Here is a 16004-nt window from a genome sequence, read left to right as displayed (position 1 = left end):
ATTGTCTGTGAAGGTAAATTGAACCCTACTGTTGGTGTCAGTGAAAGAAAATATACCCCATTCTTGGGGGTCAAAGACAGAAAAATATGCCCTATTGTTGTCAGTTAGAAGTGGTAGCCAAATGTACCTTATCATTGGTTTCAGCAGGACCAAACTGCACCCTTTTGTTGGTAGTAATAAATCCTTTTTTTGGAGTCAGTGGGAGCAAAATGTACCTCATGTGACAGTACTAGGCCCTGTCACTGTGTCACCAGATGTAAAGAGCACAGAGGGTTATTACAAATGCAGAGGGAAGGGCTCCAGATCTGTTCAGAAAACTGCTCTTTTGGGTTTGTTACTTGCAGATCAGGGTCTGGAGTTCGAAGACTTAACCACTTCCCGTGCGGCCCATGTATATAAACGGCTGGATGGGAGCATTGCAGGAGCGGGTGGCCATTTATAAACGTCCTCCCCGCTCCCCGCCTGTGAGCGTTCCCTAAGAGTGCGGCACCGCGATCCGGTGCCCACTGTGTCCAGACACTGATCACTGTATGGGACCTCTGTGTGGTCCCGGTCATGTGATCACTGATTGGTCAATCAGTGATTACATGAATAGTAGTAAACAAGATGTCACTTCCTGACACCATTGCTTACTACTAGTGATATCTGTGAATGATCACAGAGGTCACATGGTACAAAGCTATTCACAACAGCCTTGTACCATGTGACAAGCTGTGACCAATCACAGCTCACACAGTAGTTCTCAATGGTTGCAAGAATGCAGCCAGAGAGAAGGAGAAATGATTTATGGGTGTAAAAGCAATCAGTGTAAAAAAAAAAAAATCTTCATCACCCCCCACAAGTAGCACAGTGTCACTATGGTGACACTGTATTGCTAGGATGACATTATGTTAAAATAAAAAAAACATAAATAATAATATTAAAAAATAAAATTAAAATGTCAAAAACATTTTTAACAATTATAATTTTTGGTTATAAACTAATTTGGGTTATTTTTTTTTACTAAAAAGATAGATGAATACATTTTGACCAAGATTTATGAAGAAAGATTATTTATTTGCAAATGTTTATAAGAAAAACACTTTTTTTTTTCAAAGTGTTTGGACTTTTTCATTTATATAGCAAAAAAAATAAAAATCCCAGTGGTGAATAAATACCACCAAAATAAAGTTTTATTTGTCCCAAAAAAATGCAAAAAAAATTCATATGGGTACAGTGTTGCATGACCGCGCAATTGTCATTCAAAATGTGATAGCGCTGGAAGCTGAAAATTGGCCTGGGCAGGAAGGGGGTGAAAGTGTCCGGACTTGAAGTGGTTAAAAGAGCTTTTAGAGGGAAGAAACCTCTACCCCTGGGTCTTTCCAGAGACAAGCAGGGTGTGTGTGCAGGTGCGCACAACCCTTATAATCTAAAGCCTGACAGCAGTTGAGGGCTTCACCCAGGAGACATGAGGTCTCAGTATAGAAGACTGGAGGGATCCATCTTGGAGTCCAGGGGTCCCCTATAGAGAGGTCAGGGCATGGGCCCATGAAGTTGCTGGGAGCTGCAATTAAAAAGAGTGAGAGAGCTGCAAGAAACAGAGGGAGCTGCAAGAGGCACAGGGTTGTGTGTGAGCAAAGCATGGCTGAGTAAGCTTCTGAGGGAGAAGCCAAAGGCCAAAGCTTGAGGTTTGAGTGGCGGTGCTGTGAAAAGAAATGAAGAGGCTTGGTATTATTTTTCCTTAAAGCTTGAACTGACGATGGAAACCCCTGCGAGGGCTTGTGTTTATTTTTATTTTTTTAAAAAGTGGGCCGTCAAGCCCTGAAACATAGTTCCTAACTGTCATTGACTCACTTGAAATTGCAACTACCATTGAATGAATTTTAATTCATGCTAAAAGTAATAAAATTCACAGTATCATTAGTGTCAGTAGGAGCAAAATGCACCCTATTTTTGTATTCATTCTCCTAACCTCCTCTTCTGTCCTCTTCCCTTACCAACAATGATTACCTTTTACAAGATAATGCTTTTTGAATATAATCTCTTTTGACCTTTACTGCTTTTCATCATCTTGTACAGTATGTTAACTCTGGGTACCATTTTGGCATTGTATTATTTTTCTTGAGAAAATAGAAAATCTAATAAAAATTACTGTAAAAGGAAGTCCATAGGAGCCAAATGAAACCTTTCATCAGTGTTTTGTGGTTACTTACCTCAGCTGGGTGTTATTTTGAAAAGCGTTTCGGCAATCAGCACCAGCTGCGCTGTCCTTGATCCTGCAGGTCACCTTTCTGGCCATCTTTAAAAAAAAAACAGGAAACTGTGGCATGGCCCCTTTTTAAATGTATATATTTGCAGTGCTTTCTACATGACTTGCCATGCTCTCTTTGTTTTGTGATATTTCTTCTTTAAGCGAGATGTACAGTATTTTCACATATTACCTTTTGTTGCATTTTCCATAAAATAAAATACGTTAAAAAAGCTCCAATAGGATGACTGCAAACATGTACAAAGAAATTGGCGAATACCCCTACCTATATGTGGTTTTTATAGTAAGGTGCACATGGAAGGGCAATGCATGTCACAAACACAGGATTTCCCAGCACACTTACCAAACAGCCTGCAAAACAACCTAGGTGGCTTTATCTATTTAACACCTCCATGCACAAAATCACCAGTTACAGTAAGAGTCCATGGTAAAGTAGTTTAGACTGGTGCAATGGTGCACATATCTTTAGCTTGATTCACCTCTACATAAATGACTTTCAGTCTCTCACTTTTCCCTGGCTCTGGGTCCTGTCTTGGGTAAATTATACCCAACGTTGTGTCTCTACTTTGTAGCATCTATGGAGGTTCCTTACTTCCCATGCCCTTTTTTCCCCACTGAGGGTACTGCTTCCTACACTTAAATACCCATCTAACAGGACATGACCTAGTCTTCGTCTGACGCAGTTAACCCCAATACTCCCAGGTATAAATATATATAGTAAACTGCAGTTAACAGTTGGAACCTGCCAGTACATTGACCTATATGTGACATTTCTGTCAGATAATGCACTACTGCACCCATAAAATTGTTGCAATTACAAATGTTTAGGCATTGTCATGTTTATTTCTTTTGTTTGTATTGGTATGACACAAAACATGGAGAAACAAAAAGCCAAATTTGACACATTCCACACAACACTCCAAAAATGAACTGGACAAAATTATTGGCACAATCAATTCAATATTTGGTAGCACACAGCTGAAATAACTGAAATCAATCACTTCCCGTAGCCATCAATGAGTTTCTTACAGTTTTCTACTAGAATTTTGGATCACTCTTCTTTTGCTAACTGCTCCAGGTCTCTCATATTGGAAGGGTTCCTTTTCCCAACTGCTATTTTGAGATCTCTCCACAGGTGCTCTGTGTGATTGAGATCTGGACTCATTGCTGGCCAGTTCAGTACTCTCCAGCACTTTATCTGAAACCATTTCTGGGTGCTTTGTGACATGTGCTTTGGGTCATTGTCCTGCTGTAAGACCTCTGACGGAGACACAACTTTCTGACACTGGGTCCTACATTGCACCCCAGAATTCTTTGGTAGTCTTCAGATTTCTTAATGCCATGCACACGGTCAAGACATCCAGTGCCTGAAGCAGCAAAGCAACCCCAAAACATTAGTGAACCTCCACCATGTTTGATTGTAGAGACTGCATTCTTTTCTTTTGGAATAGCTTTTTCTGAAAACAGTAGAATGATGGGCTTTACCAAAAAGCTGTAATTTTGTTTCTGTTGTCCACAGCACATTCTCCCAAAAGGATTTTGGCTTCCTCTGGTAAGTTTTGGCAAACTCCAATCTGGCTTGTTTATGTTTCTGTGTCAGCAAGCAGTGGGGTCCTCCTGGGTCTCCTACCATAGTGTCCCTTTTCATTCAGATGGCGATGTATAGTGTGAGTTGACTCAGTTGTACCCTGTGTCTGAAGTCAGCTTGAATTTGTCTAGAAATTGATAAAGGTTCTTTAGCCACCATTTAAACAATCCTTTGTTGCAATCTTTGATCAATTTTTCTCTTTCGTCCATGTCCAGGGAGATTAGCTACAGTGTCATGTGCTGTAAACGTCTTGACAATGTTGCACACAGTGGTCACAGGAACATTAAGATCTCTGGAGATGGACTCTGGAGATGAGCTCTGGAGATGTAACTTTGAGATTGTTCATGCTTTTTCACATTTTTGTTCTCAAATCCTCAAGACAATTCTTTGCTGCTCTTTCTCTTCTTCATGCTCCATGTGGCACACACAGACACACAACAGAAAGGTTGAGTCAATTTTTCACCATTTTAACTGGTTGCTGGTGTGATTTCTATATTGTCAGCACCTGTTAAATGATACAGGTGAGTTTAATTACAAATTACCGGAGCATCACAATTTGGAATGCAATTATTTTGTACAATTTTAAGAAGGTGCCAATAATTTTGTCCAGTCTTTTTTTGGCGTTTTGTGTGGAATGTGTCAGATTTGGCTTTTTGTTTCTCCTCTTTTTTGTGCCATACCAAAACAAACAAAAGAAATAAAATTGAGAATGCCTTAACTTTTGTAATTGCAACAGTTTTCTGGGTGAAGTGGTGCATTATCTGACAGAAATGCAGGGGTGCCAATATTTTGGCCATGACTGTATATTGTACATTCACATCAGTCCCTAACCCTCAAGGAGTTTGCAATCTAAGGTCTCTAACACACATTCATAAATACGCATACTGGGGCCAATTTAGACAGGAGCCAATTAAACTACCAGCATGTCTTTGGAACGTGGGTGGACCAGTGATTACCCAGAGGTAACCCACGCAGGCACAGGGAGAACGTGCAAACTCCAAGCAAGTAGTGTCATGGTTGGGATTTAAATCAGTGACCCTAGGCAGAAGTACTAATCACTTAGCCAGTGCGCCACCATATATGTACACCCTGTTCCAAATTATTATGCAAATTATATTTTTCTCATTTACCTAAATAATTGATATAAATAACAGTCAGCATAATTCTCATGTTATCAACTATTAAGAGTACAATTTGAATTTTATTGAACAAACCTCCTAATGATAACAGTATTTTTGTTAAACATAAAACACTTACAATGCACTGTTCCAAATTATTGCGCACAGTAAGTTTCAAAACACTTTATAGGTTGTAAAGAACTGAAAATTGTCATTTGTTGTGTTTGCAGCATATTTACTGAAATCAAAAGCTATTTCAATCAAACTTTTAACGACATTTTAACTTTTTAAACATTTTAAGAGGTCACGTTACATTGTAACATAGGACCCCTTATTTGATAGCAGCTTCACAAGTCTTGCATCCATTGAACTTGTGAGTTTTTGGACAGTTTCTGCTTGAATTTGTTTGCAAGATGTCAGAATAGCCTCCCAGAGCTGCTGTTTAGATGTAAACTGCCTCCCACCCTCATAGATCTTTAGCTTGAGGATGCTCCAAAGGTTCTCAATAGGATTGAGGTCAGGGGAGGATGGAGGCCACACCATGACTTTCTCTCCTTTTATCCCCATAGCAGCCATTGATGCAGAGGTATTCTTTGCAGCATGCGATGGCGCATTGTCATGCATGAAGATGATTTTATTACAGAAAGCATAGTTCTTACTTCTGTACCAGGGAAGAAAGTGGTCAGTCATAAACTCCACATACTTTGCAGAGGTCATCTTTACACCTTCGGGGACCCTAAAGGGGCCGACCAGCTCTGTTCCCATGATTCCGGCCCAGAACATAACTCCACCACCGCCTTGCTGACGTCGCAGCCTTGTTGGAACAGGGTGCCCGTCCACCAACCATCCACTACTCCATCCATCTAGACCATCCAGGGTTGCACGGCACTCATCAGTGAATAGGACTGTTTGAAAATTAGTCTTCATGTATTTTTCTGCCCGATGCAGCCATTTCTGCTTGTGAGCATTGGTTATTGGTGGCCGAATAGAAGGTTTATGCACAGTTGCAAGACTCTGGAGGACTCTACACATTGATGTCCGTGGGACTCCAGAGGCACCAGCAGCTTCAAATATCTGTTTGCTGCTATGTAATGGTATTTTAGCAGCTGCTCTCTTGATCCGATGCATGGATTTGGCAGAAATCTTCCTCAATGTGCCTTTATCTGCATGAACCCGTCTGTGCTCTGAATCAGCCACAAATCTCTTAATAGTGCGATGATCACGCTTACGTTTTCGTGAAATATCTAATGTTTTCATACCACATCCAAGGCATTGAACTATTTCACTCTTTTCGGCAGCAGAGAGATCCTTTTTCTTCCCCATATTGCTTGCAAATGGTGCTCTGCTTAATAATGTGGAACACTGTCCTTTAGTAGTTTTTGCTTAAATTGGGCTCACGTGCCAATTTAAATATCACAGGTGTCCGAGATTGTTTTCAGTGATCAAAAGAGCCCTGACACACAATGCCATCCATGAGTTAAACTGAAAAACAAAATATTTAATCTTTGTGACACTTATGCAGGCCATAGATGGGGAGAAAACCGGACGGTTTTTTAACAAAAAAACGAAAAATCGAAAAACTGGTCGTTCCATAGGCCGACGTTACAACCAACAGTAAAAAAAATCGGCTGATTTTCTTCCTGTCTACGGCCGGCATTTAATTACTTCTGTCCCTGCAGAGAGCCCCGCTATTATATTTGACATGAAAAAGTATTGCGGTTGTATCTATTTGTATCCATTTCAGATACAGATGGTTTTTTCGGATACAAATAGATACATTGTTGCAACCGCAATACTTCTTCATGTCAAATATAATAGCGGACTGAAATTCTTCTTTCTCTTCTTCTTCCTCTTCCTCTTCTTCTCTCATGCGCAGATTTTTTTATCGGTAAAAAGATCGGCCAATTTGCCCATCATTGCCGCGAAAATCGGCCCAAAAATCGGTTGATTTCCGACCCATCTATGGCCTGCATTAAATAGAATTTGCATAATAATTTGGAACAGGGTGTAATGGAACATGGTGGTTTGTTATATTATGGATAGAAAACACTTCACAATATGCAGTAAGCTAGTTTTAACCCCAGGTTCACATATATGCCGCCGTGCGAGCCTTGTTTTGCACGGGCACAAGAGCCCATTCATTTGAATGGACTCCCGTGCCCTGTGACATGCAAGGAAGAAGTCCCTGCACTTCTGAAAGCACAGACCACACGGGAACCTTGGTTCCCAGTATGGTTGCGTTTTCCACTGCGTGTGGTGTACCATTAGAACTAATGGCACCTGCCCGCGGGTCTGCATTCCTCTGTGCTGGTGGTTTGGCTGCATGGATTTTCGTGTGGATCCGCAGCCGCACCACCCGCACATATGTGAACCTAGCCTTATTGAATATATGGAATTCAAACTATTTTTTTATGTCTATTTAATATCGTTTTTTTATAATTTGCTCTATTACGTACCATTAATTAATGTTATTGTGCTGAATTGGAAGGCCCTTTGATGTTTAATGCTTGCTTAGTGATATAAGTTGTGGATACTAGTGCAGCAACAATAATTGGTCTGGAATCCACTCCTTTAGGTTTATAGAGGTACCAGTGTAGTAAGGTGAAAAAGTTACAATGGACTTTGCTTGTCTGCACAGCAATAAAGAGGTAGCAACCATAGTGCTTTAGCCGTCCTCTCTCTCCTGGCTGTCAGCTGATAGCTCTCTCCTGGCTTTTTGTGTCATTAGACAAATGATCAGAGATGGCCATGAACTTTCATTTACTGAGGCATGTATTGACTCAGCAGAGAAGCTATTGATTGAAAGTGGAATGTTCCCATCACTCTCCTCTATCCCAGCTCTCGTCCCTTCAGTTCATTCAAACATCCGTCTTACAATGCCACACTGATCGCCTCTGTTACTAATCTGCTGTAACTTCCTTTTCTTTTCTTCATTGTGTCCCTTTTTTTAGTGTATTTTCTAACTCTCTCTTTCTTCACTTTACACTTCATCCCTCTCAGCATCCTCTCCTCCCTCTCTCTGCCAGGCCATAACATTCGACTGTCCTCTGGCAGCCTCAGTGAGGACCACGCCTGGATTAAGATGTTTAACTCCAAATCAAGCTCTGTTTCTCCTTCTCCATCCATGGATCACACCGACACGGACAATCTGGACATCAGAACCAAGGTGCAGCTTCAGGGGGTGCTATGGAAAAGACCCTTTGGGAGGCAGTCTGCTAAATGGTCCAAGAGGTAAGAGTAAGCCATGATTGCAGTTCATGCCATACAAACTATGTTATATTACAATTTTTTTAACAGTGATTCCTCAACAAGGTTTACTACGTGATCTGTAATTTATACAGCTTTTAAAATATGTACTGGGCATTGTTTTACTTTTTTTTTTACAGGTTTTTTATAATAAAGGACAGCTTTTTGCTTTACTACTCTGAGAGTGAAAAGAGGAACTTTGAAAGCAACAGATATTTTAATATTCACCCCAAGGTGAGCTTTGCATGTGCGCTAATCCTTATTACCATTGACACATCTATATTCCTCTACAGAGATTACCAATATACGTTCATTAGTATAACAACACATTCTTTCAAAGCTTCAGCTTGACTGCACATCCCAATATCCTCATCAACCAAATGCCAGAAGCTGTACTGCTATAGTACTGCATCTGTGTACAAAATGACCAATTCTAAATATCGTGTGTTTTAGCTGCCATAGCAATAGTTTGATGAATAATAGAGATGTTCTTATGTATAAGAATTATTCATGGGAAGTAATGCTTGCAATCCTTTAATGGCTGCTGTTTTATTACTCAATGGTTCCTCATATCCGGGTTATGTATAGAAATGTGTGGCCAATATTTATGTCCATGTGTAGATTGACATTTTCTATGAATGTCCTTTAAATGTTTTTTGAACAGTCTGGAAATGCTGCAAGTCCTAAGTTGAAATAAGCATCAAACTTCTAGGCATTCATTAACCGTTATCAGAACAATTTACTTTCTAGCCTTATAATACATTTTTATATTACATTTCTACTTTTTGGTATTTCATGTAATCTTATGTGTTATTTTTTGTCAGGGAGTGATACCACTTGGTGGCTGCCAGGTGGAAGCTAAAGAGGAACCCAGCATGCCATATGCCATTAAAATCTCACATGAAGATTTTCATGTAGGTATTTGATTATAAACCTCCAAAAATGGTATTTCCTTTTTTTATTTGATTGTGTGTTGTTTAAGTGCCAATTCACAATGACTTGTGGCAAAATGTATGGAAAATTGATTTACATTTCCATGCAATTTAGTCACAAGCTCACGTCAGTTGAAATACATTTTGGCATCTGTTGAAATACATTTTGACGCTAGCTGACATGCATTTTAGTGCGGGTTAAAGTGTTCCTAGATTGTAAGCTTGAAAGAGCAGGGCCCTTGATCCCCTCATGTTTTGCATTGTATTGGTATTGTTCTGTCACATGTTCTGTCCCCCTTTGTAATGTACAGCGCTGAGCGAACTATTGGCGCTTTATAAATACTGAATAATAATAATAATAATACTGCATTTTCACAGGATATCCTGTGCTTTGCATTGACATCAGCTTACATCTGTTGTGTTAAAATGCATACATGTTGCATTTTTGCGCAACATAGGTCAACGCAGCATTATGGTGTGAACAGGACACATTGGAAATAATTATTTTTCATATGGCATCTATTGATCTGCATTTTACAGCTGCACTAAAACGCAAATCAGCGCACTGGTGTGAATTGGCCCTAAGGCTTTAGTATCAATAGGAAGGAGGAAAACCTAAAGGAAAGACCATGAGTTGTCTACAGATACTGTATAACACCCACAAGCATATAAGCAAAGTAGGCTATGGATAATCAGGGAAGGGATATTGAGTAAGCACTGCCTCTTTAAATCATGCAGCTGGCTTAACTGATATAGTCACAATTCACATAATAATTCTCGGCAGCTAAATCCATCCACTCAGCCTTTGCCCGGAAACTAGTATGTGGCACAAGTCAGGACATGGCTGCTTCTATCAGATCCAAATCACAAAAGTGATGTTTAATTATGGAATTCTCATATAGGTGAAGATTTACTAAAGTTGTAGCACTCAGAATCTGGGGCAGCTGTGCATGGTAGCCAATCAGCTTTACCTACAGCTTCTTCAATAAAGCTTTGACAAAAAACCTGAATGCAGATTGGTATCTAGGCAGAGCTGCACCAGATTTTGCACGGTCCAGTTTTAGTAAATCTCCCCCATAGTGTACCTCTCAGTTTATAAAATTAAAATCAAAGCAGATTTCAGATCCCAGCTGTCAGTTTCAGACAGAATTTAATCTCATTAATATCTAATGGGAAATGAAAATAACTGAGTGTTGACTCAATGAATATTCCAACCACAGCCATGCTGGGAGTTAGGAGAACTGTTGGGGTTGAAAAGGCTAGCAGCAGAATTGGAGTGAAGAGGAATCAGTAGATGTGTCTGGGGTGGAGGGGTATCTGTGGATGTCTCTAAGAGAGAGGGGTGTCTGTGGATGTGTCAGCAGTGGAGAGATGCCCCTGGGTGCAGGGGTGTCTGTGGATGTGTATAGGGTGCTGGGTAGGAGGAGTGCCTGTGGATGTGTCTGGAGTGGAAGGGTGTCTGTGGATGTGTCTGGGGTGGAAGGGTGTCTGTGGATGTGTCTGGGGTGGAAGGGTGTCTGTGGATGTGTCTGGGGTGGAAGGGTGTCTGTGGATGTGTCTGGGGTGGAAGGGTGTCTGTGGATGTGTCTGGGGTGGAAGGGTGTCTGTGGATGTGTCTGGAGTGGAAGGGTGTCTGTGGATGTGTCTGGAGTGGAATGGTGTCTGTGGATGTGTCTGGGGTGAAAGGGTGTCTGTGGATGTGTCTGCAGTGGAGGGATGTCTATGGATGTGTCTGGGATGGAGAGATGCCCCTGGGTGCATTTGGGGTAGAGGGGTGCCTGTGGATTTGTATAGGCTGGAAGGGTGTCTGTGTATGTCTTTGGGGTAGAGGAGTGTCTGTGCATGCATTTGGAGTGCAGGGGTGTCTGTGGATGTGTATAGAGTGCAGGGGTGGAGGAATATCTGTGTATGTCTTTTAGGGTTGCCACCTCATTCCTTTAAAACCAAACACATTAATTACACAGGTTCTGAGGCTAATTTATTGAAGTTAAGACACTAAGTAAGTTTAATTACAATCTTAATCAGCCATAGAACCTGTGTAATTAATATTTGTACAGTTCAGGGCAGACTGACCATTTGGAAACTTGGGCACTGCCCAAGGGCCCGGGGTCAGTATGGGGCCCCATGAGATGCCCCTGGTACCTTTTTCATAGGCTTTTTTGAGTTTGGGCAAGGACACAGGGGCCCCATTATCCCCTATTGCCCGGGGGCCCCATGAGTTGTCAGTCCGCCCCTGGTATGGTTTTAAAGGGATGAGGTGACAACCCTAATGTCTTTGAGGTGGAGGGGTGTCTGTGGATGTCTTTAGGGTGGAGGAGTGTCTGTGGATGTGTCTGGGGTGGAGGGATGTCTGTGGATATCTCTGGGGTGGAGGAGTGTCTGTATATGTCTTTGTGGTGGAGGAGTATATGTGGATATCTCTGTGGTGGAGGGATGTTAGTGGATGTGTCTGTGGTGGAGGGGTGTCTGTGGATGTGTCTGGGGTGGAGGAGTGTCTGTGAATGTGTCTGGGGTAGGGAGGTATCTGTGGATGTGTATGGGGTAGGGAAGTGTCTGTGGATGTGTCTGGCATGGAGGAGTGTCTGTGCATATCTCTGGGGTGGAGGAGTGTCTGTGAATGTGTCTGGGGTAGGGAAGTGTCTGTGGATGTGTCTGGCATGGAGGAGTGTCTGTGGATATCTCTGGGGTGGAGGAGTATCTGTGGATATCTCTGGGGTGGAGGAGTGTCAGTGGAAGTGTCTGGGGAGGACTAGTGCCTGTGCATTTATCTGGAATAGAGGGGTGTCTGTGGATATCTCTGTGGTGGAGGGGAGTCTGTGGATGTGTCTGGGGTGGAGAGATGCCCCTGGGTGCATTTGGGGTGCAGGGGTGTCTGTGGATTTGTATAGGGTGCAGGGGTGGGGGAGTGTCCATAAATGTCTTGGGGTGGAGGAGTGTCTGTTTATGTGTCTGTGGAGGCATTTGGATTGGAGGAATGTCTGTGGATGTCTCTGGAGAGGAGGGGTGCCTATAAATGCATCTGGGGTGTTTGTGGATGTGTCTAGGGTGCAGGGGTGGAGAAGTGTCTTTGGATGTCTATGGGGTGGAGGGGTGTCTGTGTTTTTGTCTGGGGTGGAGAAGTGTCTGTGTATGTTTTTTGGGGTGGAGGGGTGTCTGTGGATATTTCTGTGGTGGAGGGGTGTCTGTGGATATCTCTGTGGTGGAGGGGTGTTTGTGGATATCTCTGTGGTGGAAGGGGTGTCTGTGGATATCTCTGTGGTGGAAGGGGTGTCTGTGGATGTGTCTGGGGTAGAGGTGTGTGTGGAGACATTGCTAGGATGGAGGGATGTCTGTGGATATGTCTGGGGTGGAGAGATGCCCCTGGGTGCATATGGGGTGCAGGGTTGTCTGTGGATTTGTATAAGGTGCAGGGGTGGGGGAGTGTCTGTGAATGTCATTGGGGTGGAGGAGTGTCTGTTTATGTGTCAGGGGTGTCTGTGGATGTGTATAGGGTGCAGGGGTGTCTGTGGATGTGTCTGGGGTGGAGGAGTGTCCTGGGTGGAGGGGTGTCTGTGGATGTGCCTGGGGTTGAGGGGTGTCTGTGGAGGTGTTTGGATTGGAGGAATGTCTGTGGATGTCTCTGGGGTGGAGGGGTGCCTATGTATGCATCTGGGGTATTTGTGGATGTGTCTGGGGTGCAGGGGTGGAGGAGTGTCTTTAGATGTCTATGGGGTGGAGGGGTGTCTGTGGATATCATTGTGGTGGAAGGGGTGTCTGTGGATGTGTCTGGGGTAGAGGGGTGTATGGAGACATCGCTAGGATGGAGGGATGTCTGTGGGTAAGTCTGGGGTGGAGAGATGCCCCTGGGTGCATATGGGGTGCGGGGGTGTCTGTGGATTTGTATAGGGTGCAGGGGTGGGGGAGTGTCTGTGAATGTCATTGGGGTGGAGTGTCTGTTTATGTGTCAGGGGTGTAGGGGTGTCTGTGGATGTGTATAGGATGCAGGGGTGTCTGTGGATGTGTCTGGGGTGGAAGAGTGTCCGGGGTGGAGAGGTGTCTGTGGATGTGTCTGGGGTAGGGGGGTGTCTGTGGAGGTGCTTGAATTGGAGGAATGTCTGTGGATGTCTCTGGGGTGGAGGGATGCCTATGTATGCATCTGGGATATTTGTGGATGTGTCTGGGGTGCAGTGGTGGAAGGGTGCCTGTGGATATCTCTGTGGTGAAGGGGTGCCTGTGGATATCTCTGTGGTGGAGGAGTGTCTGTGGATGTGTCTGTGGAGGAGGAGTGCCTGGGTACAGGGTGGGGGAGTGTCTGTGAATGCCATTGGGGTGGAGGAGTGTCTGTTTATGTGTCAGGGGTGCAGGTGTGTCTGTGGATGTGTTTAGGGTGCAGGGGTGTCTGTGGATGTGTCTGACGTGGAGGGGTGTCTGTGGATGTGTCTGGGGTAGAAGGGTGTCTGTGAAGGTATTTGGATTGAAGAAATGCCTGTGGATGTCTTTGGGGTGGAGGAGTGCCTATGCACGCATCTGGGGTGTTTGTGTATGTGTCTGGGGTGCAGAGGTGGAGGAGTGTCTTAGGATGTCTATGGGGTGGAGGGGTGTCTGTGGATTTGTCTGGGGTGGAGGGTTGTCTGTGGTTTTATGTGGGGTGGAGGGGTGTCTATGGATGTGTCTTGGGAGGAGGGGTGTCTGTGGATGTGTTTGGAGTGGAGGGGTGTCTTGGGTGGAAGAGTTTCTGTCGATGTGTTTGGAGTGGAGGAGTGTCTGTAGATATCTCTGTTGTGGAGGGGTGTCTGTGGATGTGTCTGAAGATGTGTATGGGGTGGATAGGGTGTTTGGGAATGTCTCTAGGATAGAGGGATGTCTGTGGATGTGTCTGGGATGGAGAGATGTCCCTGGGTGCATTTGGGGTGTAGGGGTGTCTGTGGATTTGTATATGGTATATGGCGGGGGAGTGTCTGTGAATGTCATTGGGGTGGAGGAGTGTCTGTTTATGTGTCTGCGGTGCAGGGGTGTCTGTGGATGTGTAAAGGGTGCAGGGGTGTCTGTGGATGTGTCTGGGGTGGAAGGGTGTCTGTGGAGGTGTCTGGATTTGAGGAATGTCTGTGAATGTCTCTGGGGCGGAGTGGTGCCTATGTATGCATCTGGGGTATTGTGGAAATGTCTGGGGTGCAGGGGTGGAGGAGTGTCTTAGGATGTCTATGGGGTGGAGGAGTGTCTGTGATTGTGTCTGGGGTGGAGGGTTGTCTGTGATTTTGTCTGGGGTGGAGGGGTGTCTGTGGATGTGTCTGGGGAGGAGGGGTGTCTGTGGATGTGTCTGGAGTGGAGGAGTATCTGGGGTGGAAGGGTTTCTGTGGATGTGTCTGGGGTGGAGGAGTGTCTGTAGATATTTCTGTGGTGGAGGGGTGTCTGTAGATATCTCTGTGGTGGAGGGGTGTCTGTGGATGTGTCTGGGCTGGAGGGTTGTCTGTGGTTTTGTCTGGGGTGGAGGGGTGTCTGTGGATGTGTCTGGGGAGGAGGGGTGTCTGTGGATGTGTCTGGGGAGGAGGGGTGTCTGTGGATGTGTCTGGAGTGGAGGGGTGTCTGGGGTGGAAGGGTTTCTGTGGATGTGTCTGGGGTGGAGGAGTGTCTGTAGATATCTCTGTGGTGGAGGGGTGCATGTGGCTATCTCTGTGGTGGAGGGTTGTCTGTGGATATCTCTATGGTGGAGGAGTGTCTGTGGAAATCTCTGTAGTGGAGTGGTGTCTGTGGATATCTCAGTGGTGGAGAGATGTCTGTGGATATCTCTGTGGTGGAGGGATGTCTGTGGATATCTCAGTGGTGGAGCGGTGTCTGTGGATATCTCTGTGGTGGAGGTGTGTCTGTGCATATGTCTGAGGAGGAAAAGGGCCTGTGGATTTGTCTGTGGTGGAGGGGTGTCTGTTGATATCTCTGTGGCAGAATGGTGTCTGTGGATATCTTTATGGTGGAGGGGTGTCTGTGGATGTGTTTGGGGAGGAGGAGTGCCTGTGGATTTGTCTGGGGTGAAGGGGTGTCTGTGGATATCTTTGTGGTGGAGGGGTGTCTGTGGATATCTCTGTGGTGGAGCAGTGTCTGTGGATGTATCTGGGGTGGAAGGGTGTCTGTTAATATCTCTGTGGTGAAGGAGTATCTGTGGATAGCTCTGTGGTGGAGGGGTGTCTGTCGATATCTCTGTGGTGGAGGGGTGTCTGTGGATTTGTCTGGGGTGGAGAGGTGTCTGTGGATATCTCTGTGGTGGAGGGGTGTCTTTGGATGTGTCTTTGGTAGAGGGGTGTCTGTGGATGTTTGTGGGATGGAAGAATGTCTGTGGTTTTGTGTGGGGTGGAGAGATTTCTATGGATGTGTGTGGGATCGAGGGGTGTCTGTGGTTTTGTGTGGGGTTTAGGGATTTCTGTGGATGTTTGTGGGATGGAAGAGTGTCTGGTTTTGTGTGGGGTTGAGGGATTTCTGTGGATGTGTGTGGGATGGAGGGGTGTCTGGGAATGTGTCTGGGGTGGAGGAGTGTCTGTGAAGGTATTTGGATTGAAGAAATGCCTGTGGATGTCTTTGGGGTGGAGGAGTGCCTATGTATGCATCTGGGGTGTTTGTGTATATGTCTGGGGTGCAGGGGTGGAGGAGTGTCTTAGGATGTCTATGGGGTTGAGGGGTGTCTGTGGATGTGTCTGGGGTGGAGGGTTGTCTGTGTTTTTATCTGGGGTGGAGTGGTGTCTATGGATGTGTCTTGGGAGGAGGGGTGTCTGTGGATGTGTCTGGAGTGGAGGGGTGTCTTGGGTGGAAGAGTTTCTGTGGATGTGTTTGGAGTGGAGGAGTGTCTGTAGATATCTCTGTGGTGGAGGGGTGTCTGTGGATGTGTCTGAAGATGTGTCTGGGGT

At 44.7% G+C, this 16004-nt stretch overlaps 1 protein-coding gene across 2 annotated transcripts in view; it reads left to right on the top strand.

Moving 5' to 3' along the window:
• Positions 1-7762: 7762 nt before the first annotated feature.
• Positions 7763-16004, top strand: part of PLEKHD1 (pleckstrin homology and coiled-coil domain containing D1) — a 50090-nt gene continuing 41848 nt past the window's right edge. The window contains exons 1-4 of one of the 2 annotated variants that reach the window (XM_089671329.1): positions 7763-7864; positions 7981-8185; positions 8341-8434; positions 9025-9114. In XM_089671329.1, coding sequence (XP_089527455.1) covers positions 8037-8185; positions 8341-8434; positions 9025-9114 — 333 coding nt within the window. In that variant the 5' untranslated portion in view covers positions 7763-7864; positions 7981-8036. Of the gene's footprint in view, positions 8186-8340; positions 8435-9024; positions 9115-16004 lie in introns of both variants that reach the window. The other variant, XM_089671330.1, reaches the window with a different exon arrangement.

The sequence above is a fragment of the Staurois parvus genome, unplaced genomic scaffold (assembly GCF_062004578.1).
Source record: "Staurois parvus isolate SC_StPar_1 unplaced genomic scaffold, SC_StPar_1.0 ptg000104l, whole genome shotgun sequence".
NCBI lineage: Eukaryota > Metazoa > Chordata > Amphibia > Anura > Ranidae > Staurois > Staurois parvus.
Note: the sequence above shows the minus strand (reverse complement) of the source record. Positions and strands in the feature narration are given on the sequence as shown.